Source organism: Pecten maximus, chromosome 2, assembly GCF_902652985.1.
Source record: "Pecten maximus chromosome 2, xPecMax1.1, whole genome shotgun sequence".
NCBI classification, from domain to species: Eukaryota; Metazoa; Mollusca; class Bivalvia; order Pectinida; family Pectinidae; genus Pecten; species Pecten maximus.
The window spans coordinates 38,208,563-38,233,711 of record NC_047016.1 but is presented as its reverse complement, the minus strand read 5'-3'; the positions used below and the strand labels follow the sequence as shown (position 1 = coordinate 38,233,711).

Here is a 25,149-nt window from a genome sequence, read left to right as displayed (position 1 = left end):
AATTAAATATCTAAGTCATCTTTAGTGGGAACAAGAGAACAAAAAGCAACTTATAAATATCCACTTGATCAAAATACAATTTGACATGGTGATTATTCTTATAAACATTTATTAAAACAGTAACGTTTTTAGGGAAGGTGTCATAGACAAAGTTCAATCCAAATGATTATTGGCCAGGGTTTCACATATCCTGATGAAACCTTAATATTCAAGGATTTTTTCAAGGTTGTAAACCTATTTTCAAGGCTTTTCAAGGCCCAATGTGAAACTCCAGGCTTTCTCAAGGCCCCTGCTAACCCTGTTCTATGTGTGGCTATGTTTAAAATAAGCCATCACAGATTAGAGGGAAATATAGCTGATGTATACATATTTTGTCAGGGAAGAAAATAATGCCAACATAATTACAAAATCATATTAATTATATCCAACACGAAAGTCTTAGTGAATCACTATGCAGTCTCTGATTTGTAATTAAATTACATCAAATTATCTCCTAAAACAAATTGTGCATATATAAGCTTTTAAATCTTTGCTCGCTTATTAACTGTATCTTTGACACAATTCATTGTGTATTGAAAATTACCACAGCTCTTCCTTACTGTTGTTGAGAACATACTTGTGCGATTTATAAATTGAAAAAAACCTATTCGTACCGTTATAAACAAGAATTAAATATGTTTATATGTTAAGTTCTCATGTGACAAGTATTAATTGAATACTAGCTTAGTTGTTCATTTCTACATACACTATCTCCTCCATAAAATTACAGCCAATTCTGCAATTTAGTATCATTGCCAGATTTTTTAATTACAACAGTATTTTCACAATCAACTTGAATGAGATATTTCATCATATGATCCTGTTGCTGAAAAAATGGTTATATGTCGAAGCAATCAACTTTTAAAACAATAAACATACGAAATTTTAGCAAAACGGATAGACACAAATGTTTATGATGTGATAATTTGTCCATTATGTATGGGTTTTTTTTGTTGGTTGATTTTAGAAAAATGCATTTGACTAGTACTGTTCATTATATGAAATGATGTATTTTTTGTTTCTCTGAAAGTAGTAGTGCTTTTTATTTGTGCTGCCATTTTTCATTGAAAGTATAAGAGTTTAAATACATTGTAAGTAACCGGAATGAAATTTCCAACCATGCAAATGTATCAAATATGCTAATAAAATTTACAATTATTTCTTTTATTTTTCCTTTTCCTCGCTTTGGACAGTTATCAGGGACAGTAGGTTGGTGGTTGTATTCTTTCCTCCACTTCTAAAACCTGACGCATCCTTAAATGACGTACAACAAAAGAAACTGGCTAAACAAAAGTAAACCAATTCTCCTTTCATTTCATATCAATTTAGTGACTTTTTGTGGTATGGTACAATATGCTACTTTAATAATTGAAGGATGTCTTCATGTAAACAAGTGGCCTTGAACTGTCGCCGAAATTTCCAAGAAAAACAAAAGAACTTGGCATCAAGATGCCCGTTTTGACCCCGCCAGGTCAGTAACTACCTAGCGGTATCGCCAAATAATTCTAGTAATAAAAGTATTGGATTAGTGAAATAAAACAACAACAAATTTAACATCATTTAATCTTATATATTGTACTGATTATAATGGCCATGGGAATTCATATTAAAATCATTCAAAACAAAAATTTCATAACGAAGTATTGCACTATTATCGTTTTATTTTGCTGTGCTGACAGTGTAATTGTGACTGTCGTGTTGACAGTGTAATTGTGACTGTTGTGTTGACAGTGTAACGTGTGACTGTCGTGTTGACAGTGTAACGTGTGACTGTCGTGTTGACAGTGTAACGTGTGACTGTCGTGTTGACAGTGTAACGTGTGACTGTCATGTTGACAGTGTAATTGTGACTGTCATGTTGACAGTGTGACGTGTGACTGTCGTGTTGACAGTGTAACGTGTGACTGTCGTGTTGACAGTGTAACGTGTGACTGTCGTGTTGACAGTGTAACGTGTGACTGTCGTGTTGACAGTGTAACGTGTGACTGTCGTGTTGACAGTGTAACGTGTGACTGTCGTGTTGACAGTGTAACGTGTGACTGTCGTGTTGACAGTGTAATTGTGACTGTCGTGTTAACAGTGTAATTGTGACTGTCGTGTTGACAGTGTAACGTGTGACTGTCGTGTTGACAGTGTAACGTGTGACTGTTGTGTTGACAGTGTAACGTGTGACTGTCGTGTTGACAGTGTAACGTGTGACTTTTTGTGTTGACAGTGTAACGTGTGACTGTCGTGTTGACAGTGTAACGTGTGACTGTCGTGTTGACAGTGTAATTGTGACTGATGTGTTGACAGTGTAATTGTGACTGTCGTGTTGACAGTGTAATTGTGACTGTCGTGTTGACAGTATAATTCTGACTGTCGAGTTGACATATGAGATAATGACTCTTGTGTTTACTATATAATGCTTACTGTATTTGTAATTTAAAGAATGCTGCTGTTTTTCTTTATTATCTTTAAAAATAAACATTCCATGTACATCACACAATTAACAAGATACAAAAATACAAATCTCCTTATCATGTAGTAAGATTATATCTTTTAGAGCAACAATGATGATTGAAAAACTCAAATGTATATAAATACATGTATATAAATGTGAATGAAGCATTTATATATCACTTGAAGGGAGTTAGTACTTAAGATATTTACATCGTAATGTTAAAAATGAACATACATTTACCTATAACCAATTATTATATATTAATATAGTGATTTCTTGTTTAAAAATAAAATTCTTTATGAGTAGATTCCAAGGTGTCCAATAACAATATGAATCAATGCTGAATTAAGGTAGCAGCTATCAAATGCTTGAATCAGTTTTTGATTCTTACTGAATCAAAATCTCCCTGCATCACTAGGTACAAGGCCCTCTAGTGATTGACTTGCTTTATAATGGTATTGAGGGAATATTTTCATTGATCACGATCCCTCACTTGACCTCTGTTTCTTTGCCTGAGGGGATTCAGCCTTGTCGTCTATGGATACTATCGTCTTGTCATTCTTTGGATCAAGAAAGTCCTTTCCTGTCACATCCGTGAAGTTAGTACAGTCCAGTATGGCCGAGTTTGGAACCTGAAAACATACAATATATCTTTTACTGTGAAGTTGGTAATATCTGCTGTGGATAATCCTCTGAGGTCGTCCAGATCGTAACTAATGTACAAAACATTGTAAATATTGTGATTTTCTGTTGATCAAATCTGTAAGAATACATAAGGAAACTATCAAATTTATTTTTAATCAGGCAAATTTCGACACGGGCAGTAAGTTTTTCTCTACAGAGACATTTGTGTGACAATCAATAATGATTTACAATAGTGTTATTGCACATGTGTATTAAAATATTTCACATGGTAGTATTACATGGTTAATGGTAGAACAGACCTGTTATGTGATAAATATACATTTTGTAAGTAAGATATTTTAAGAATTAACAAATCCTTTCTATGACTTACAACTACAAAAACAAAAAGGTTCAATTCCTGTTGTGTAGAGGTGTATACTGTACCTTGTGTAGAGGTGTGTACTGTACTGTACCTTGTGTAGAGGTGTGTACTGTACCTTGTGTAGAGGTGTATACTGTACTGTACCTTGTGTAGAGGTGTGTACTGTACCTTGTGTAGAGGTGTGTACTGTACCTTGTGTAGAGGTGTGTACTGTACTGTACCTTGTGTAGAGGTGTGTACTGTACCTTGTGTAGAGGTGTGTACTGTACCTTGTGTAGAGGTGTGTACTGTACTGTACCTTGTGTAGAGGTGTGTACTGTACCTTGTGTAGAGGTATGTACTGTACCTTGTGTAGAGGTGTGTACTGTACCTTGTGTAGAGGTGTGTACTGTACCTTGTGTAAAGGTGTGTACTGTACCTCGTGTAGAGGTGTGTACTGTACCTTGTGTAGAGGTGTTACTGTACCTTGTGTAGAGGTGTATACTGTACCTTGTGTAGAGGTGTTACTGTACCTTGTGTAGAGGTGTGCACTGTACCTACCTTGTGTAGAGGTGTGTACTGTACCTTGTGTAGAGGTGTGTACTGTACCTTGTGTAGAGGTGTGTACTGTACCTTGTGTAGAGGTGTGTACTGTACCTTGTGTAGAGGTGTGTACTGTACCTTGTGTAGAGGTGTGTACTGTACTGTACCTTGTGTAGAGGTGTGTACTGTACTGTACCTTGTGTAGAGGTGTGTACTGTACTGTACCTTGTGTAGAGGTGTATACTGTACCTTGTGTAGAGGTGTGTACTGTACCTTGTGTAGAGGTATGTACTGTACCTTGTGTAGAGGTGTATACTGTACCTTGTGTAGAGGTGTGTACTGTACCTTGTGTAGAGGTGTGTACTGTACCTTGTGTAGATATGTGTACTGTACCTTGTGTAGAGGTGTATACTGTACCTACCTTGTGTAGAGGTGTGTACTGTACCTTGTGTAGAGGTGTATACTGTACCTTGTGTAGAGGTGTATACTGTACCTACCTTGTGTAGATGTGTGTACTGTACCTTGTGTAGAGGTGTGTACTGTACCTTGTGTAGAGGTGTGTACTGTACCTACCTTGTGTAGAGGTGTGTACTGTACCTTGTGTAGAGGTGTGTACTGTACCTTGTGTAGAGGTATATACTGTACCTTGTGTAGAGGTGTGTACTGTACCTTGTGTAGAGGTATGTACTGTACCTTGTGTAGAGGTGTGTACTGTACCTTGTGTAGAGGTGTGTACTGTACCTGGTGTAGAGGTGTGTACTGTACCTGGTGTAGAGGTGTGTACTGTACCTTGTGTAGAGGTGTGTACTGTACCTTGTGTAGAGGTGTGTACTGTACCTTGTGTAGAGGTGTGTACTGTACCGTGTGTAGAGGTGTGTACTGTACCTTGTGTAGAGGTGTGTACTGTACCTTGTGTAGAGGTGTGTACTATAACTTGTGTAGAGATGTGTACTGTACCTTGTGTAGAGGTGTGTACTGTACCTTATGTAGAGGTGTGTACTGTACCTTGTGTAGAGGTGTGTACTGTACGTACCTTGTGTAGAGGTGTGTACTGTACCTTGTGTAGAGGTGTGTACTGTACCTTGTGTAGAGGTGTGTACTGTACCTTGTGTAGAGGTGTGTACTGTACATTGTGTAGAAGTGTGTACTGTACCTTGTGTAGAGGTGTGTACTGTACCTTGTGTAGAGGTGTATACTGTACCTACCTTGTGTAGAGGTGTGTACTGTACCTTGTGTAGAGGTGTGTACTGTTCCTTGTGTAGAGGTGTGTACTGTACCTTGTGTAGAGGTGTGTACTGTACCTTGTGTAGAGGTGTGTACTGTACCTTGTGTAGCGGTGTGTACTGTACCTTGTGTAGAGGTGTGTACTGTACTGTACCTTGTGTAGAGGTGTGTACTGTACCTGGTGTAGAGGTGTGTACTGTACCTTGTGTAGAGGTGTGTACTGTACCTTGTGTAGAGGTGTGTACTGTACTGTACCTTGTGTAGAGGTGTGTACTGTACCTTGTGTAGAGGTGTATACTGTACCTTGTGTAGAGGTGTGTACTGTACCTTGTGTAGAGGTGTGTACTGTACCTTGTGTAGAGGTGTGTACTGTACCTTGTGTAGAGGTGTGTACTGTACCTTGTGTAGAGGTGTGTACTGTACCTGGTGTAGAGGTGTGTACTGTACCTGGTGTAGAGGTGTGTACTGTACCTTGTGTAGAGGTGTGTACTGTACCTTGTGTAGAGGTGTGTACTGTACCTTGTGTAGAGGTGTGTACTGTACCTTGTGTAGAGGTGTGTACTGTACCTGGTGTAGAGGTGTGTACTGTACCTGGTGTAGAGGTGTGTACTGTACCTTGTGTAGAGGTGTGTACTGTACCTTGTGTAGAGGTATGTACTGTATCTGGTGTAGAGGTGTGTACTGTACCTTGTGTAGAGGTGTGTACTGTACTGTACCTTGTGTAGAGGTGTGTACTGTACCTTGTGTAGAGGTGTGTACTGTACCTACCTTGTGTAGAGGTGTGTACGTAACTTGTGTAGAAGTGTGTATTATACCTTGTGTAGAGGTGTGTACTGTACCTGGTGTAGAGGTGTGTACTGTACCTTGTGTAGAGGTGTGTACTGTACCTTGTGTAGAGGTGTGTACTGTACTGTACCTTGTGTAGAGGTGTGTACTGTACCTTGTGTAGAGGTGTGTACTATACCTTGTGTAGAGGTGTGTACTGTACTGTACCTTGTGTAGAGGTGTGTACTGTACTGTACCTTGTGTAGAGGTGTGTACTGTACCTTGTGTAGAGGTGTATACTGTACCTTGTGTAGAGGTGTGTACTGTACCTTGTGTAGAGGTGTGTACTGTACCTTGTGTAGAGGTGTGTACTGTACCTTGTGTAGAGGTGTATACTGTACCTTGTGTAGAGGTGTGTACTGTACCTTGTGTAGAGGTGTGTACTATACTTTGTGTAGAGGTGTGTACTGTACTGTACCTTGTGTAGAGGTGTGTACTGTACCTTGTGTAGAGGTGTGTACTGTACCTTGTGTAGAGGTGTGTACTGTACCTTGTGTAGAGGTGTGTACTGTACCTTGTGTAGAGGTGTGTACTGTACTGTACCTTGTGTAGAGGTATGTACTGTACCTTGTGTAGAGGTGTGTACTGTACCTTGTGTAGAGGTGTGTACTGTACCTTGTGTAGAGGTGTTTACTGTACCTTGTGTAGAGGTGTGTAACTGTACCTTGTGTAGAGGTGTGTACTGTACCTTGTGTAGAGGTGTGTACTGTACCTTGTGTAGAGGTGTGTACTATACCTTGTGTAGAGGTGTGTACTGGGAGTGATGATGGACTATTACTGGGTCATTGGTAGCCTTATTGTATGCCGCGAGGAATGCCCATCGTCTGTGAGGACTGAAGTTTGGACCACTGGTATGAAGCAGATTACAATGGAAAAACAGTGCATCACCTTTAAAATAGAATAATTGTTATTATATAAACAGGCATTTTATACAATATTCAAAAGAGATCAAATTTGTACCTGAATGATCTATTCAACATATGTAACCCTGGTAAATACTAGCCGCAATATACCACTCATCTAGAGAGATCTTCTCTTTAGTTGGATCAGTTGAGTAAAAGACTAGTAAGCCAGAGGTCCAGGGTTCGATCCCTAGCGGAGGCAGTGATGTAAATTTGATTAATCCTGCACTCTGTGACACATACCAAAAAAATACTTAGTATCAATAAAATCCCTACACACTGACAGTAGCATTCAGATTAAGGTAACTTTCACTGTAACACCAAGCACACGTGTCATGCATGTACAACCATAGTTGTTCCCATTTTACAACTTTTGTGATAGAAACTACACTACACAATGTTGTCTCTACAAATAATATATACACGAGTACCCTTTCCCTGACCTGCTGATTGGGTGCTACCTGTTTATGCTGTATCCCATATGCCCATGTTGTCACGTTTGCTGATTATTGTTTTTAGTCAGACTATTTTAAGCTGTTGTAGAATTTGACCTCACCAGGTTCCATTTCGACCATCTCTAGTGGACATTGTCCCGAGTTTTTGATGTCCGTAACTCTGTCCATGTCTGCACCTGTCTGGCCAGCTACCATTAAATGCTCTATTCTCCCACACTTGTGTGAACTTCTCAATATCTGAAACAATTATTACACTCATAAGGTCACTAAAAATTAATCAAGCTGTGTCTTCTTCAACAGGGCTTCTAAGTACAGGTTACATAGTCACAGCTAATAATAGATTTACAAAAAGGTATAGATATCTGTAACAGAACAAATGCTGCACAGCATCAGACATTGTACAAGTATAAGATACAGGTATACAAACCCCACCAAGTTTCAAAGAAATTGGAAGATAACTGAAGGACATCATTGGACAAATATCAAACACTAAAATAAATACCTCCAAACAGCCATTTTCCTTATTGCATCTGTCAATGGAAATGAAAACGGTCAACATGTCCGGGTACAGGCAGCCATTTTTATACCAGTATCTGTAAGTATAAAGATGTCATATTAATGTACCAGTATATGGAGGCAAAGTGACGTCATATTAATGTACCAGTATCTGTAAGTATAGAGATGTCATATTAATGTACCAGTATCTGTAAGTATAGTGATGTCATATTAATGTACCAGTGTCTGTAAGTATAGTGACGTCATATTAATGTACCAGTATCTGTAAGTATGGTGACGTCATATTAATGTACCAGTATCTGTAAGTATAGTGACGTCATATTAATGTACCAGTATATGTAATTATAGTGACGTCATGATGTACAGATGTACCAGTTTATGTAAGAAGGGTATGGTGACGTCATATTGTACTGATGCACCAGTATATGTAAGTATACATGTGCCTCTGTGAGGTGTCACATTATAAATTACCAATCTGGTGATCTCAAGATTCAGTTGAAGGAAAATTCCAGCTAGTCATGTAAATAAAATATAGATATTGCCCTCCTTACAATAGGACACCATATGGTTTGTCAGTAATTATGGGGCCAGATGGTTCACCAATGGTTCATATAATTACCCGTAGTCCTGGTGCCATAGATGACTTCCTCCAGTTTCAGCATTCTTCATCATCAACTTAGTGTGGTAGTGATAAACTTCCCCACCTAGCAACTGTTAAAACACCAAAACAGTATAACTTCTCATTCTAAATAACTTAATATTCCAAACAACTGGTAATAAACAAACAAAATCACGTCATTACATTGATAGAACTTATATTGTTCTTTGAGATGCTTTTAAATGTCTCAATTATCACCCGAATTCCTACGCAACTTTTATTCAACAACATGATGAATACTGCATTTAAAATAACAAGAGAAGAAACTGGTAATTGAAATATTAAAATGTTATAAAACTTTCCTTCTCCAGAACTAGTAATGTATAATTTTTTCTTGGTAGTGGACAATGCTGTACCTATTTAACACATCAGAAATTACCTGACCTTTTTAATTGGCATTCAATTTAATCAGGCTCATTGATACTATTAAATGATTTTATTTACAGAAGAATCATTAGTCTGTCAATGAAATATTAAATAGCGAATAGCTGTTAAACTTCTATATTGCCCATCAACATGAGGCAAAGACAGTCAGTTCTCACCATTTCACAAGTGTCCACCATTTTTTCACAGCGTGCTACCATACCCGTTACGTCGTTGCCCGGATTGTTCCATAGAGCTAATTTACATTCTCTCCCTTTCTCATCAGATATCTGTGCGACAGAAAAAATATATAGTTTAGTCTTAATTCTGTCATTTCCATGTCAGACATCTGTACAGCAGAAACAATATATAGATTTAATTCTGTCACTTCCCAGTCAGATATCTGTACAGTGGAAACAATATACATTGTATATAGTTTAGTATCCATTCTCTCACAGTTACACCAAACCTTATAGAAATTTAACCACAAAGTTTCGCACAATGTAAAAACAATTAAGAACCTGGATTTGAAAATTTTATTTTCACTGTGATTTTCATCCAGGTTGCCATCAATTTTCTTTTGGCATTGCGATTTTGTCATTTGGACTAAGTTTACTAAGTATACATGTATATATTTCTCTTTTACATATGTGACTTCTTACTGAAAATCCTTTGCTTGTTATGCTGTCATGGTCTTCCAGAGCTGTCTTAATTTGAAGAAGTTCCTTAGTGTCCAAAAAGTTTCTAAAATGAAAAAAGTCAGTTAAAATATTAGCCATAAACACCAATGTCAAAACACTACATAAAACTGGATGTCATGTGACCTATTGTGTAACGGAAACCTATTGTTATATCACAACAAAGACTATCAGTACAATGATTCTCTTATTAAATATCTCTAACACAGAGGGGTTGATACACTGCAGTTTCTAGCAAAGCAAAATATTACATCTGGTGCATCAGGGATAATTGTGCTGCACCAAATCAATAGTAAACATGCAGGGCTGTGATTGTTAAGGTATGGATTACAACTGTTATGTATGGTTGCTATGGACACCAACAACGTGTCTGCATTTTTATTAGAAATTTGTTCATAAAATGAAATGGATAATAGGCGAGACATAATAGGAGAGTCACTTTTCTCATTCAATATAAACTGACAATTTTAAGATGCGACCTTTACCTGACCATTATATATCCGTATTTGTCAAAGTCACTCCTCATGTTTCCAGTGACTTTCAGTTCACCGCCAACAATTGAGTATTCTGTCAATGAAAATGTATACACAGATGTAATTAATTAAACATAAGAAAGAAACTGCAAAACAGTAATTCTAACACAAAATTGAGAAATGAGGGAAAATTGTCGATAAATACTGACAAAAAATATAGATTTGCATGGTGATCCTTGAAAAAGTACAAGAGGAACAGGACCAGGTGTTCCGGAAGGGTAAGCATCATCTGCTTCATCGACAACATCCACCATGTAAATCTGAAGGTTTTTGATGTTTTATCTACCTTTTAAAGAATTTGATATGTGCAGACTACCGCGTAATCAGGAACCTTTTGATTAACACCAAGAAAATCTAGGTCAAATCAATATAAGTCACAACGAAGGAACGACTACGCACATTAACAAGAATCCAACACGCCTAACGTCATACCACAGGGAAATTAATATTTCCAAGTGAATTCATGTTGTCGACCAAAAAAACATTGTGGTATTTTGCTGCAATAAATTACTTGTGCGAATAAGGAAGGCATCTTTACTCTGTCCAAATGAATCCTGATAATTCAGCTGGATTTTTGTGATGTTGTCAAAATTACATCTAATGTCAAAATGATAAAATGTTTTGAAATTGTTTTGGTACCACTGAAGTCGATAACCCCATGAATACAATCTTAATTACACACAAACAACATTTGTAAATTACATTCACATTGCTTTGTATGCTATTGGATCAATTGCACCCTTATCAACTGGACAGCTGTGTTTATGACGAAAAAAGCATTAGACAGTCCTGGGAAAGTCGTTTGGACTGACGATACAGAACAATATTGTTGATATTTGAGAACCCTCCCATTCAGATCGTTATAACTGTAAAATTAATTATCTAACAATTAGGTATCATGATCACACTTAAAACATAATGCCTGAGCGAGCTGCACAGAACATAGCCCAAGTTTCCTCTGGCCCCGACCCCATTCCTGCCTACACTAGACACGGTGTCAGAACCAGAGGAAACTCAGGCTACACGGAACACGGAACACGGATGCAACTTAAGTTATCACTGTGTAGTGTGTAATCTTTTAAGATTGTTTAGGTCTTAAAGATGGGTTCCCATGTATCTGCAGATTTCAAGAACGTTGTCATTCAAGACATACATCCAGTTTGTTCTATATTGGGACCTTACCTAATGACCATATATAAAAGAAGGTGGCTGCACTACAATTGTATCAACTTTTTTCATTTTCACAACAATTGCTAAACAAAATACGTAGTAAGTATATATATAATATATATTTTATCACTCTTGTTGGAAACACATGGTTGGGCATATATCTTTACATGTTGATTGGGGTATTATCTTGTACAGTGTACCTGTACCACCTGACCATGCTATACACCATTTAACCCCCCCCCCCCCCCTTTTTTCTTTTACTGTATTTTTTTTCTTCTTTGTTAATTTTCATTATCAAGTTTCCATTTTACATGTACATCAACATACCTGCAGATGTCATGATGAGCTGGGATAAATCTGTTTTATAAAAGTCGTCAACTCCAGATATGGCTTAATTTCTGTAAACATAATACACGGAAATACATAAGTATGTGTACAGTATATTGGTAGAGTTATTATCTTTTATGACATATACATATCATATGTATCATAATATATACAAATCCCTTCAAATATTCTAAATAAATGATATATCTACTACATGTATCTTTCAATATTTATGCATATAAAGATGTCAATTTATCGACCACACCTTCTCATCACAGGTTATCTGGCCAAACAAATACCAAACATACCAAGGGACAAGATATCACGTTATCACACAGTAACAGGCCTGCTGTCAAACCACTGTAAGTTTGTCTGCATATGTCACTGGTGTAATATATTACTCTGGAACAATTTTCATTGGCTAAGCATTAGAAATTGATGGTGACCTTATCATATGGACAATGACATTATGTCATGAACTAAAAATGGTGCAACAAATTGTCTGCCTGACTATTTGATTTTGTCTACAAATTCTAACTTTAAAACTTGTCAAAATTTAAGTTTTCTGTGTCATGTGATGTACACTTCATTTTATATGAGATTTTATGAAACTAAACCAGAAAATTTAATTTTTGCTAGCCTTACAATCTCATTAACCATGTTAATGTTTCAATGAAAGTAACATAAAGGTTAGCTTTCATACACCAAAACAACACCAGCATATATAGCCCGAGAAAACTTGGGCTACAGCACATATTATAAAATGTATATACATGTACGTAACTCCCATGCCAGTCAAAGGTTGTACAACTTTAATTGATCTATCATTCTATAACTAGTGTTTAGGAAATTCTCTCTATAGCATGTAAAATCGGTCTACAAATAGTATAGATTCGGCTATACTGTTTTCAACCTAATACTACACGGATTTGATTTTTTTCTTCAATGAATAAATTCAAGCACTAAAATGTTTAAAATCATATTTTATCAACCGTACAGTATATCAGTACAGTAGTGTTACCCCATTAACCGGGCTACATGATACGTAGATGTTTCATTTTATATATTTCAAAGGTCTTTTCTTGGAATTGAAATATTACAAATTAGATATTTTTCTTCAAATATTCACATCAACACTATGTGTACCGTAGTCATCATGACTTGGAAGCGTTACGTAAAAGGCATGTACTTTAACCTGAGGTTATCTGACAACACAACTCCGATTTCGATCAAACACATATATAAAGCATTGTCAATGCAACAACATCAAAGTAAATGGTTTATTTTATAATGTTTAACACTCTTGTACACAATCGGGTTGTTGAAACAACTTATAAGTAAAAGGTAATGTACATAAATATTTACCTGTCACAGAACCAGCTGGTTAGGCTGCCACTACTGACCGGATACCATGACGGATATTTTGGCAGTAGAACGGTAAAAAAATAACGACTCCCCAACAGAGATGAGCTATGTCTTCCTCATATGATGTGTATTGTGGGAGGGACCATAATACTGTCATCGACTCACAAGTTATGAATGTCAAGATGTTTTGTTTGGAAATATGTCTACTAAATTATAAACCAACTGCGATTACTTTCAATTGAAGTTATTTCCCTTACCGGAAGTAGGGTAAAGTTCTTGTTTCATTTTCGTACATTATGTTGTGAGTTGATATATATGAAATGTCAAACACTAATATTAGACAATGTGGCGAACTGTTTCATTTGTTGACCGGGTTGAAGTTGACTTCGATGGAAACTTGTTCAATCAGGCGATAACTTTAGCTGACATCGACAATGACAAGGTAGATTTCTAAGCATTTCTTGCATTCTGTTGGCCAAAACAGCTGAAAAATACATTATATATACACGAACTTATATAGTGATACATGTATATAGTGGATACCTTAATAATTACATATTTTTCTTGTATAAGGTTGAATCTGGTTCTTTTGTTTAATGATGGTCGTGTAATACTGTATATATGACTCTACATGTACATTGTAGTGTGACACCAACCAAGATTTTTTTTATTTTACTTTGTCAGACAAACGAACTGATTGTTGGTAACACAGAAGGTGACCTCGCTATCTTCAGAGGAACAAATCGAACTCCATGGAAAGTCTGCACAGACCTAGGAATGGTAGGATTGCGGAAATAGTTAAATAAATCATGGATATAAACTTTCCATTAGACAATCTGTATGCATTATAATAAAAAATTATATAGCACAATACATACATGTGTACATGTATGTTAAATTTCTTCATTTTCAAGTAATGTAAAAAAAAAACTGATTATAAATCACTTCATTCTGAAATTTTGGTTATTGATTTTAAATATTGAACCAATTCCAGCACTGTTTTGAACTCCTCTATGCACTTCTCTCTGCTGTGCTAGCAACAAGTAAAATACATTATTATAGTATACACATGTACGCATATTTTTATGTATTAAACCAAATAAAAGCAGAAAAAAATTCACTATGTCATGGTAACTACATCGTATAGTAGACAAGTACAGATGTACAGAATGTATGCTGATGTCTCAGAAGTAAATAACAGTTGATCATTAATGTAACATAAAATGATTACTCTTCCAGATAACATGCATTGGTGTGGGGGATGTCTATGGAAAAGGAAAAGTAAGTATAGACGTGTAGATACATGTAAGAAAATAATATTTCTTATTGCCATTGTTAAAAAAACATACAACTTCCAAATTCATCACAAATAAAATGGGAAGGGGAGGAAGTGAAGCCATTTAACCAAAGAGTATATTCTATTTTCTTCTACAGATGGTTGCAACTCTTGCTATTTTATTTGTTTACTATTTTAAGAGGACTCTGTACATTGTACACCACTTGACATCCTCCTGAAACCTAATGATAAACAAATACGTACACTATGTATATAAACGCATATGAAGTTGGCAAGACGTTGGTTCTTGGATAATTTCAACAACTGGAGATTTTGTCGTCTGGTATTTATAATTTCCAAATTTGTCAGCAGACTGCATTTTACTTGGGATCACCATCTGATAACAGCAATGATTCCTTTCTTGGTACTGAAGACATTAGAAAATGTCTGACCTGTTTATTAATAGATTCTAAATTCCAATGGGAGATTATTTTCAATGTTCTGAAATAAACATATAAATGGCTAAATTATTTCCCCAAGATCTCCTGGTACACCCACAGTGTGTCCTAGATTATCATGAAATTTTCAAAATGTTGCCTGAACAGAATATCCTGGTGGTCCTGACAGCTGAGGGCTGGTGCTACCTGTTCGAGGTCAAAGGGGACTCTTCTTCAGGGGAGGTAATTTCACATCCAGTCAGTAAGAGGTCTTTATGGATTTTGAACAATTACCACCAAGTGAAATTGTAGAAATATAACTGTACCATTCATTGATATAATTACTCTTGTACTAATTGATTTCAGTAGGTGTTGGCATATCACATGTGTTTATTTAAATCTCAATATAATTACTGTTTTATTTACCAATATTAATGAATTAACTCGTTAAAACATCACAAATTTTCATGGTTCTTATTTCAAAAATTCAAAGCTTTTAGAGCAAAATGCCAAATATATTTAGGGTAAGAAATATTGAAACCAGAAAAATGAAATATATAGACTATTGATGGAAAGCAATGTTCATACAAGTTAGTTAGTATTTACATTTTTCTCTTGTTTTTATTTTGCTCTTTCACACGAATTTCTTATTTATAGAATAGCAAGGACAATGAAGAGGAGCTAGACAAAATATTGAAGCCATCATTTACACAACACTTACCTGCCAATGGCAAAGTTCTCCTCATAGATGATATTGGTAGGTGAAGGGGGAGGAAGTGGAATCTATGGTTGTGAGAATAGTGTTGTTGAGAGCTAGAGGAGTAGGATGGTATTAGAAGGTGTAGGAGTTGGGTAGTATTGGTAGTTGAGATAACAGGATAAGGTTGGTAGTGGAGAGAATATGTTGGGGTTGGTAGTTGAGAGAATAAGTTGGGGTTGGTAGTTGAGGGAATAAGTTGGGGTTGGTAGTGGAGAGAATAAGTTGGGGTTGGTAGTTGAGGGAATAAGTTGGGGTTGGTAGTGGAGAGAATAAGTTGGGGTTGGTAGTTGAGGGAATAGGATGGGGTTAGTAGTTGAGAGAATAGGATGTGGTTGGTAGTTGAGAGAATAAGTTGGGGTTGGTAGTGGAGAGAATAAGTTGGGGTTGGTAGTGGAGAGAATAAGTTGGGGTTGGTAGTTGAGGGAATAGGATGTGGTTGGTAGTTGAGAGAATAAGTTGGGGTTGGTAGTGGAGAGAATAAGTTGGAGTTGGTAGTTGAGGGAATAGGATGGGGTTGGTAGTTGAGGGAATAGAATTAGGTTAGTAGTTGGGAGAATAGGATGTGGTTAGTAGTTGAGAGAATAAGTTTGGATTGGTATATGTGATTGAGAGAATAGGGAGGAGTTGGTAGTTGAGAGAATAGAATGGGGTTGGTAGCTGAGAGAATAAGTTTGGATTGGTATATGTGATTGAGAGAATAGGGAGGAGTTGGTAGTTGAGAGAATAGGATGGAGCTGGTAGTTGGAAGAATTAGTTGGGTAGGTAGTTGAGAGAATAGGAGATAGAGATGGTACATGTGATTGAGAGAATAGTGAGGAGTTGGATTGATCAGGTTGTGTTTAAGTCAATACATATTGAAAACATATGGGTAAAAGTTGAAAATGTTCCACCTCTGATTCTGTAAATTAGTTGAGGTCCCATATTCAACAAACACTTAAAATTTATATAGTGTTTCAATAAAAAGTACTTTCTTGAGATTGTCTGTCAGTTCCAAAGGTCACATTTCAAGGTCACTTGACAAAATGATAAATCTTCACAATAACTTCAGTTCCTTCAGTGATCTGGGAGAGTAGTGTTGCTTTACAATACCATGCACACACCACTGTTGTTGTTTTTCTTTATTTGTAAAAATATATATAAGGAACTGCCACTTTGTTAACTGACCTATTAATTTTGCCTTTAGATGGTGATGGACAGACGGAGGTGGTGGTCGGGTACTCAGATCGAGTGGTCAGATGTTTCACCTGGTCAGTTTCCCAGGACCACGAGACTGAAGCAGCCAGTGGGAAATTTTTACAATCAGGAAAATGGCAGCTTACTGGACAGGTAACAATACAACTAGCACTGTCACAACCAATCAAAAGACAGGATATAGGTACAATACAACTAGCACTGTCACAACCAATCAAAAGACTGGATATAGGTACAATACAACTAGCACTGTTACAACCAATCAAAAGACAGGATATAGATACAATACAACTAGCACTGTCACAACCAATCAAAAGACAGGATTTAGGTACAATACAACTAGCACTGTCACAACCAATCAAAAGACAGGATTTAGGTACAATACAACTAGCACTGTCACAACCAATCAAAAGACAGGATATAGGTACAATACAACTAGCACTGTCACAACCAATCAAAAGACAGGATACAGGTACAATACAACTAGCACTGTCACAACCAATCAAAAGACAGGATATAGATACAATACAACTAGCACTGTCACAACCAATCAAAAGACAGGATATAGGTACAATACAACTAGCACTGTCACAACCAATCAAAAGACAGGATACAGGTACAATACAACTAGCACTGTCACAACCAATCAAAAGACAGGATATAGGTACAATACAACTAGCACTGTCACAACCAATCAAAAGACAGGATATAGGTACAATACAACTAGCACTGTCACAACCAATCAAAAGACTGGATATAGGTACAATACAACTACATTTTTGTAGCACTGTCACAACCAATCAAAAGACTGGATATAGGTACAATACAACTACATTTTTGTAGCACTGTCACAACCAATCAAAAGACTGGATATAGGTACAATACAACTAGCACTGTCACAACCAATCAAAAGACTGGATATACCGTATTTGACCTAATAAGGGCGCCTGCCCTAATAAGGGCGCCCTACCTTTTTTCAAGGAAATAAATCTTTGACCGAGTGTCAAAATGGTGTTCAAAAGTAATAATTGATGTGAAATATTTTGCTACTTTATGTGTTCAATTTTCTTCAGAAAATTAAGTAACTGGAACACATGTTTTCGCCACATTTTGTGTATTCCTACAGGCTCCAGATGACATGTCAAAACTAAACATACATAGGCCTACAAATAATAACTTACCATCTTTATTTGAAGATAAAGTAAAGACTTCATTCTTATTGATAAATAACTTTTGTTCAGAACAGAAAGCTAGTAAAAGACATTGTAAATCAATTATTAGGTCAAAGAAAACGATGTCTGATATGATCTGGGAAATCACCTGTTTCTATAAATAGAACACAAAAGAGTTCCATTTGAACATAAATGGTGGAACACACGTTCTATGGTCTAAAGATCAGCTGGCATGGTTTACAAGTTTACAGGAGTATTCAAGTCATGTTTAAGCTTAACATATGATAATGAATAGATATCTTCATCTGGAATATTTTTATGACTGAATAGTTTACCGTTTCCACAATCTTGGGTATTCTGCTTTAAGGTATAGTCTGTTTCATAAAACTTCAGAATAACTAATCTTAATAAGGGCGCCCCCACTGTCAATTACCCGCACCCTGCGCCCTTATTAGGTCAAATACGGTAGGTACATTGTACAATACAACCAGCACTGTCACAACCAATCAAAAGACAGGATATAGGTACAATACAACTAGTACTGTCACAACCAATCAAAAGACAGGATATAGGTAGTTTCCTCAGGCCTCAACACCAGAAATTACTCCAATTAGACATTTTGTAGACATGGTATCAGTCAGACTGTGTTTGGGTCTCTGATCTACCAGAGTTGCTTCCCTTTGTTTCACTTTATCAGTAAGACGGTACTGCAATGAGATTGACGGGTACTTATAACATTAAGAAAGATATTTTTGGTGATGCTTTTATTCTTTCCACCAAATATGAATATTTTAGTGTCAACAATTTTTTTATTTTATTTTGGAGAGGGAATGCCCATGTTAAGGCTGTATTGTGCTGTGTATCTTGGATCTGAAAACATACACTTAAACATTTGTTTTTACCAGATTGGATCATTAACAGTGAATATATGTGAGGATGGTAATCCCGAACTGCTGGTGTCCCAGCCAGGAGGGACATATGTAACACTTTACCACACCACTGAGGCGGAGGATGCTAATATCCACAAGTAAGAATCTCCTTTTAATAGATAGATATCATACAATGGAATCTGACATTACCAACACTCTATGGGACCGAGTCATTGTGTCAGATATGACAGGGAGTAGGTAAAGTCATTGTCTGCAATGACATTTGAGCATATCTCCTTTTTGGTGGATATGGTCGGATGATATACAGGATGCCATTAAAGTCGGCGATTGGTAAAGTCAGCTTGCACTCTTTACTTGTTATAAATAAAACATCATATGATTTTATGGATGCTCATATTTCTGCACAACTTCATTTTAGTATATTTTTCCCAGTGAAATGTTGAGAAATATCACATGAGTTTAAGTCTAGATTTGTGCTGCAGTGAAAATGATTTTGTTATTTTTCCACACTTTTCAAGCCAACACCAATAAACAATTTACTAAAGCAGGATACAAAACACATATCAATACTTTTATATAATATTTTGAATGAAGATGTAGTTTAAACTTTAATTTGCAAGTAATTGAAATGTAATAAACATTATATTTGATGGTGCCTTTCACAATAAAAATATATTTTAGTCATGTTGCTGATATTTTAATGTTGTTAACTTGGCTTGCACACTTTTAAATACCCTTCATGTGTGCCTCATCTTGTTTCTATCCTACCAGTGTGCTACATGTTTGATATCAACCACATTGTGTGCCTCATGTTTGATATCTACCACATTGTCTGCCTCATGTTTGATATCTACCACATTGTGTGCCTCATGTTTGAGTTCTATCACATTGTGTGCCTCATATTTGATATCTACCACATTGTGTGCCTCATGTTTGATATCTACCACTTTGTTTGCCTCATATTTGATATCTACCACATTGTGTGCCTCATGTTTGAGTTCTATCACATTGTGTGCCTCATATTTGATATCTACCACATTGTGCAACCCATGTTAGATATCTACCACATTGTGTAACCCATGTTTGATATCTACCACATTGTGTGCCTCATGTTTGATATCTACCACATTGTGTGCCTCATATTTGATATCTACCACATTGTGTGCCTCATGTTTGAGTTCTATCACATTGTGTGCCTCATATTTGATATCTACCACATTGTGTAACCCATGTTAGATATCTACCACATTGTGTAACCCATGTTTGATATCTACCACATTGTGTGCCTCATGTTTGAGTTCTACCACATTGTGTGCCTCATATTTGATATCTACCACATTGTGTAACCCATGTTTGATATCTACCACATTGTGTAACCCATGTTTGATATCTACCACATTGTGTGCCTCATATTTGATATCTACCACATTGTGTGCCTCATGTTTGATATCTACCACATTGTGTGCCTCATGTTTGATATCTACCACATTGTGTGTCTCGTATTTGGTAGCTACCACATTGTGTGTCTCATATATGGTATCTTCCATATTGTGTGCCTCATGTTTGGTAGAACAGGATATTGGCATTTTTCAAACATCAAAATGTCTACTGTCTGATCTAACCCATCAAGCATCACTTCAATAAAACTTGGAAACATAATTACACCCAATGCTTTTGTCTGCTTCATCACTTAGAGTAAATACGTTCTCATTCCTGCCATTTTGCATCACAAGATCATTTTTGCTCATACCTCTTACTCTGTATCTAGTGCCTCTTCCTTACATCTTTGTTATGATATCTAAATTTCCTGAAACTGGCATGTGCAATCATATTGCTTATGCTTTTCCAAAAGTTGATATGAGTTAGTGTTGAGTAACAGAATTTTAGCAGAACTTTATATGCATATAACTTTTCTATTCCATACTTATTAGGAAGTGCAAAATTTCCCCCCCAAAAAAAGAAAACCTGTGTGCACATCTATACATAGTCCTGTGCAGTTTGAATCAAATTCACTAAACTTGTTTGGAGGTGTTATCCAGACCAAATACGTCTCATCATAGGGTTTCTTTTGGTAACCATGGCAACAAAATTTGTTTTGGAAAATAGTACCATTGTATCCCTCAAAACCCTTGCATACCAATTTTCACCTTAATCAGACAATTTCTCAATTTTCGCCAATATGAAATATGCATTTTGTTTCCATAATGACGTTCTGGAAAAACTTGATTTTTCAAGTTATAGGCATTAATAAATCACACCACTTAACAAGCTTAAACAAAACTTGTTTCACATTGCTGCTTGTACTAAAATGAATCCGCGAGTTTTGACCTTTGTCCCCATGACCTGTGAAGTTGTCAGAAGTGTTGCTTACCGCACCTCACCACAAAGACTGTTTCAGCTAGTGGTATCAAGGGTCCATAACCTCTGTAAAAATTGATGGAATTTAATGGCATCTACGAAGACACAAGAACATGTTAAAATTCATCCATAATCCTGGAAGGAATTGGTAGTACCCACAGGGGCTTGGCACGATTTTCCAAATGATGGTCCATATATATATGTATTATAGTGTCCTTGACACTATAATACATATATATATGGACCATCATTTAGAAAATCGTGCCAAGACACTATAATACATATATATATGGAACATCATTTGGAAAATTGTGCCAAGCCCCTGTGGCAGTACCAAACAGATATATGCTGATTCCAGTATACTCCCCTCATTATGTTTCAGGGGTGGTTATAAAACATTTCTATTTGATTATGAAAGGGAATCTAACCATAAGGTTCCTTTTGAAATTAAATTGCTGGTACGATGAACACTTGTTGTACACTTACAAATTCATCCTGATCTTAATGAAGCCGTTAAGATCATGGAGTTTCCTGTTGTGATTTGTTTAACAACTTTACTATATTCCTCCAGGTTTGAAAATGAGTGTTTGGGGATTTCAAGAACCAGGAACACTTCCATTTCTACCGAAATCATTGGCAGTATTAAAAAGGGAACTAGTAGTGAACAGTTAGAGGCTGGAACCTTCTACGCGCTGTGTACACTCGACGGTAAGTCATCATATGATAATGTTTTCAATACGATCATTACAAGATCTGGCGCTGTAGCCAGCATTTCCTGTTTGGTTCGTCACCTTCTAAAACTGTTCTCAAAACGTTGATATCTTAAATGATGTTTGAATATTTATCTGACTTCAGGGACATTGCTGTTGGTTGAAAACAAACAGATTTTATGGTCACTACAAGTAGATCACCAACTCTTCTCACTGACTAAGTTGGACATTACGGTATGTGGACAGTTTATATATAGTCATTTATAAGGCAATATTTTTGCACAAATTGAATAAATTATTTAAATTAATTTTAGTTTCCCCTGTCATCTCCTTGGCATCAAACCATTAGACCCTTACCAATGCTGACACGTCCTAGAAGGAAGAGACAGTCGTATGGTAGCTTAGCCCTACTGTATCTAACTTTTAATTTGTTTTGAAAAGTACAGTCCATTAAGATGTAACTAACACATTTTAAATTTGTACCATTTTACATTCTTGAAATTCAATTGGTCATGTTGTAACATTCATGAACAAAGAGATATCCTCTGAATAAATTGTTGTCAGGGTAATGATATGATCCTCAGAATAAATTTTGAAACTTGTTGTCAGGGTAAAGGTATGATCCTCAGTTAATCTGTGATCTTGTTGTCAGGGTAACGGTATGGAGGAGGTTGTGTGCTGTGCTTGGGATGGGCAGACTTACATTGTAAACCACACTAGAGACGTGGTTCGCTATCACTTCGAGGAGAATGTCAAGGCATTCACTGCTGGTACGTATTGAAATTTGAGCCTGTATTTGTATTTTTTCTGATTTTATGGTCATGTACAAATTATTCAATATTTGATGATCGTGTACAAATTATTTACGATTTGATGATCCCGTGCAAACTGTCTACGATTTTATGACCCTGTACTAATAATTTACGATTTGATGATCAAGTATAAATCATTCACGATTTGATGATCCTGTATAAATTCTTTATGATTTGATGATCCTGTACAAATTATTTACGATTTGACGATCCAACAAGTGAATATTGACATGTAAGCGAAACCAAAAATCTACTTAAGATTGATAAATTGAGACCACTGAAAAACCACAGGGAAAAACGGAACAGGTGTTATAAAAGTGTACGCTTCTTTCTCTTTGTCGACAACACATCCACGTTTATGTAAATCTAAAAATCACACTGAAATGTCTTATCAGCAAAATCAAAACCAGGGCATTGACAACAGAGTCACAAGGCATATTGTCGAACATATCCAAATTTATATTTAACATAATGGCGACTATTAAGTCTACTGTTAGTCTTCATTACCCAGAATTTCTTGAAACTCCATGTTGTAAGTTTTCTTCGTCAGTAGTCGGCATCTATCACAGTATTTGGAACTCTTGGACATGTACATAGTAAATACCATTGGTTTGGGAAGCAGGGATGTTATTAACCAGGAGTTTAGAACAATCACATAAAGTGTGAAATGATGTGAAAGGTCTGTAGTTTCACTGATTACATTCTTGGTTATGGCAAGCCAAAGTGGGTAAAAATCACTATTTATGGATATTTAAAAATGAATTATGGATATTTGAAATGAATTATGGATATTCATAAATAGTGACTTTTTCCTATAACAGTCTTCAGTAATACCATATGTACATGTCTTTCATTAGCTACACTCGCGAAATAAAGTTGGTATTACTAAAGATACTGTTAGACATTCTGTTTATTTTATTTTAGAGCAAAATATACCGAGGCAGCTCAGAATTCATTGCGGTCCCCTGTCAACGGCTCGTATACACTTTTATAGAATGACTAATTTTCGATATTTCAGTGGTAAAATGTCATGAATAAATTCATTTCATGTATCAGTGTTTTGTTTTACAAAATGTCATGATGAAAGATGGCAGTAAGTAATAGTCGGTACAAGTGTAAGGTATGTGTTCTACCAAATGGTATATTCAGTGATATACATTATTACATAATAAGACTGTACTATAACAATCATCTTCCAGGCCAGTACAGTGTGACAGGACACGACAATGTACCTTGCTTTGTGTATGCCACCTTCAACAACAAAATATACATCTACTACAACATAAGTCTGCCGCAAGTGGAGTCTACCAACCTCATCGAAGTCATGGACCGCATCCCGGAGACCCACCAGCTCCTCCAACAGCTCAATATCATCGGTAACGACAACTCCCTGTATCTGATCTTTACTTAAGTCATATCCTGACACCAGTTTACAGAAATGGAGAAAATTACGGACATGTAGGCAGAATGGTTGTTCTAGCGACTTTGTAAAATTGAGGGTAAATTATGAATAAAATAAAGATTAACATGGAAACCATTGGGGCCGCGGTGGCGGAGTGGTTAAGGTGTCCCGACACTTTATCACTTGCCCTCCACCTCTGGGTTGCGAGTTCGAAACCTAAGTGGGGCAGTTGCCAGGTACTGACCGTAGGCCGGTGGTTTTTCTCTGGGTACTCCGGCTTTCCTCCACCTCCAAAACCTGGCACGTCCTTAAATGACCCAGGCTGTTAATAGGACGTTAAACAAAACAAACCAAAGGAAACCATTGAAAAAGTATAAAGAGAATAAGTCCATGCATTCCGGAAGAGTAAGCGTCTTCTGCTTTCTCAAAAACCACCCACTTTCTAGATCTAGGTCAAATCCTGTTTATGTCATCTTGAGAATCAAGGTGGTGACAATGGGACCACTAGGCATATCAACACATCTAACTTAATATCGTACAAGACAATGAAACGTTTCCCAATGAGATCAAATGTTGTGATTCGTTAGCCTTTACTTAATTAAAAAGTGTTGACAGGTTTTGTTCATCATGTTTTTCCTTGTTTTCAGATCCTGATACTAAAAAGCTGAGAGAACTTTATCATTGGTGTTTATACGGAAAGAAGGAACAAACTTGACAGATTCATTAAGTTATTTGTGGTAGTCCTTATATGTGTTGGTGTCATTCCATGGCGGAAGGCCGACCAGACAAATATCATATTGGTAATGAATGAGAAGGAGGAGAGCAGTGAAGGAAATTTGAAAAGACTAAAGAACTGTGATTTAACAACCACACAAAATGATCATCACCTTTCTTGCCAGAATATTATAAGTTTCGTGTTTTGTTTTAAAGGAATGAAACATGGAAAAAATTAAGAAATTGCTTCAAATAAAGGAAGGAATTTAAACGTTCTGAAAACTTATGGAATTACATTAGTTTTTGTAAAATGATTATAAGCAATTGAAACTTAATGTAAAATCATACGTCCGGCTGACTTATTTATGTCAGCTTTAGCTC

The 25,149-nt window shown here is 36.4% G+C and overlaps 2 protein-coding genes across 3 annotated transcripts; one reads left to right on the top strand and one right to left on the bottom strand.

Moving 5' to 3' along the window:
- Positions 1-1,584: 1,584 nt before the first annotated feature.
- Positions 1,585-13,198, bottom strand: LOC117322008 (L-proline trans-4-hydroxylase-like). Its single transcript, XM_033876705.1, has 10 exons — positions 13,047-13,198; positions 11,682-11,752; positions 10,137-10,218; positions 9,616-9,697; positions 9,133-9,243; positions 8,552-8,643; positions 7,919-8,009; positions 7,518-7,653; positions 6,796-6,947; positions 1,585-3,114 (listed from the first exon to the last, which is right to left on the bottom strand). Exons 2-10 carry the CDS (start codon positions 11,692-11,694, stop codon positions 2,962-2,964), a joined length of 912 nt encoding a protein of 303 aa, XP_033732596.1. The 5' UTR covers positions 11,695-11,752; positions 13,047-13,198; the 3' UTR covers positions 1,585-2,961.
- LOC117322006 (KICSTOR complex protein ITFG2-like) lies at positions 11,956-25,059 on the top strand. 2 transcript variants are annotated; one of them, XM_033876703.1, is made up of 12 exons: positions 11,956-12,043; positions 13,731-13,826; positions 14,286-14,327; positions 14,928-15,002; positions 15,417-15,516; positions 16,703-16,845; positions 18,788-18,909; positions 21,702-21,838; positions 21,986-22,074; positions 22,493-22,610; positions 23,852-24,028; positions 24,702-25,059. In XM_033876703.1, exons 2-12 carry the CDS (start codon positions 13,824-13,826, stop codon positions 24,767-24,769), a joined length of 1,074 nt encoding a protein of 357 aa, XP_033732594.1. In that variant the 5' UTR covers positions 11,956-12,043; positions 13,731-13,823; the 3' UTR covers positions 24,770-25,059. The 2 variants fall into 2 exon arrangements, with proteins under 2 accessions (XP_033732594.1, XP_033732593.1); XM_033876702.1 differs by lacking the exon at positions 11,956-12,043 and adding an exon at positions 13,300-13,488.
- The last annotated feature ends 90 nt before the right edge of the window (positions 25,060-25,149 follow it).

What these genes read in the sequence shown, in the direction of transcription:
- LOC117322006 (XM_033876702.1), top strand. Translation starts at nt 13,390, where the DNA reads ATGTGGCGAACTGTTTCATTTGTTGACCGGGTTGAAGTTGACTTCGAT. An exon ending in AATGGCAGCTTACTGGACAG is followed by an intron (nt 16,846 to 18,787) that starts GTAACAATACAA and finishes TGTTTTTACCAG; the next exon opens with ATTGGATCATTAACAGTGAA. An exon ending in TGTCAAGGCATTCACTGCTG is followed by an intron (nt 22,611 to 23,851) that starts GTACGTATTGAA and finishes ATCATCTTCCAG; the next exon opens with GCCAGTACAGTGTGACAGGA.
- LOC117322008 (XM_033876705.1), bottom strand. An exon ending in AGGAAAATGGCTGTTTGGAG is followed by an intron (nt 7,654 to 7,918) that starts GTATTTATTTTA and finishes TAATTGTTTCAG; the next exon opens with ATATTGAGAAGTTCACACAA. An exon ending in GATGGTCGAAATGGAACCTG is followed by an intron (nt 6,948 to 7,517) that starts GTGAGGTCAAAT and finishes TCTATTTTAAAG; the next exon opens with GTGATGCACTGTTTTTCCAT.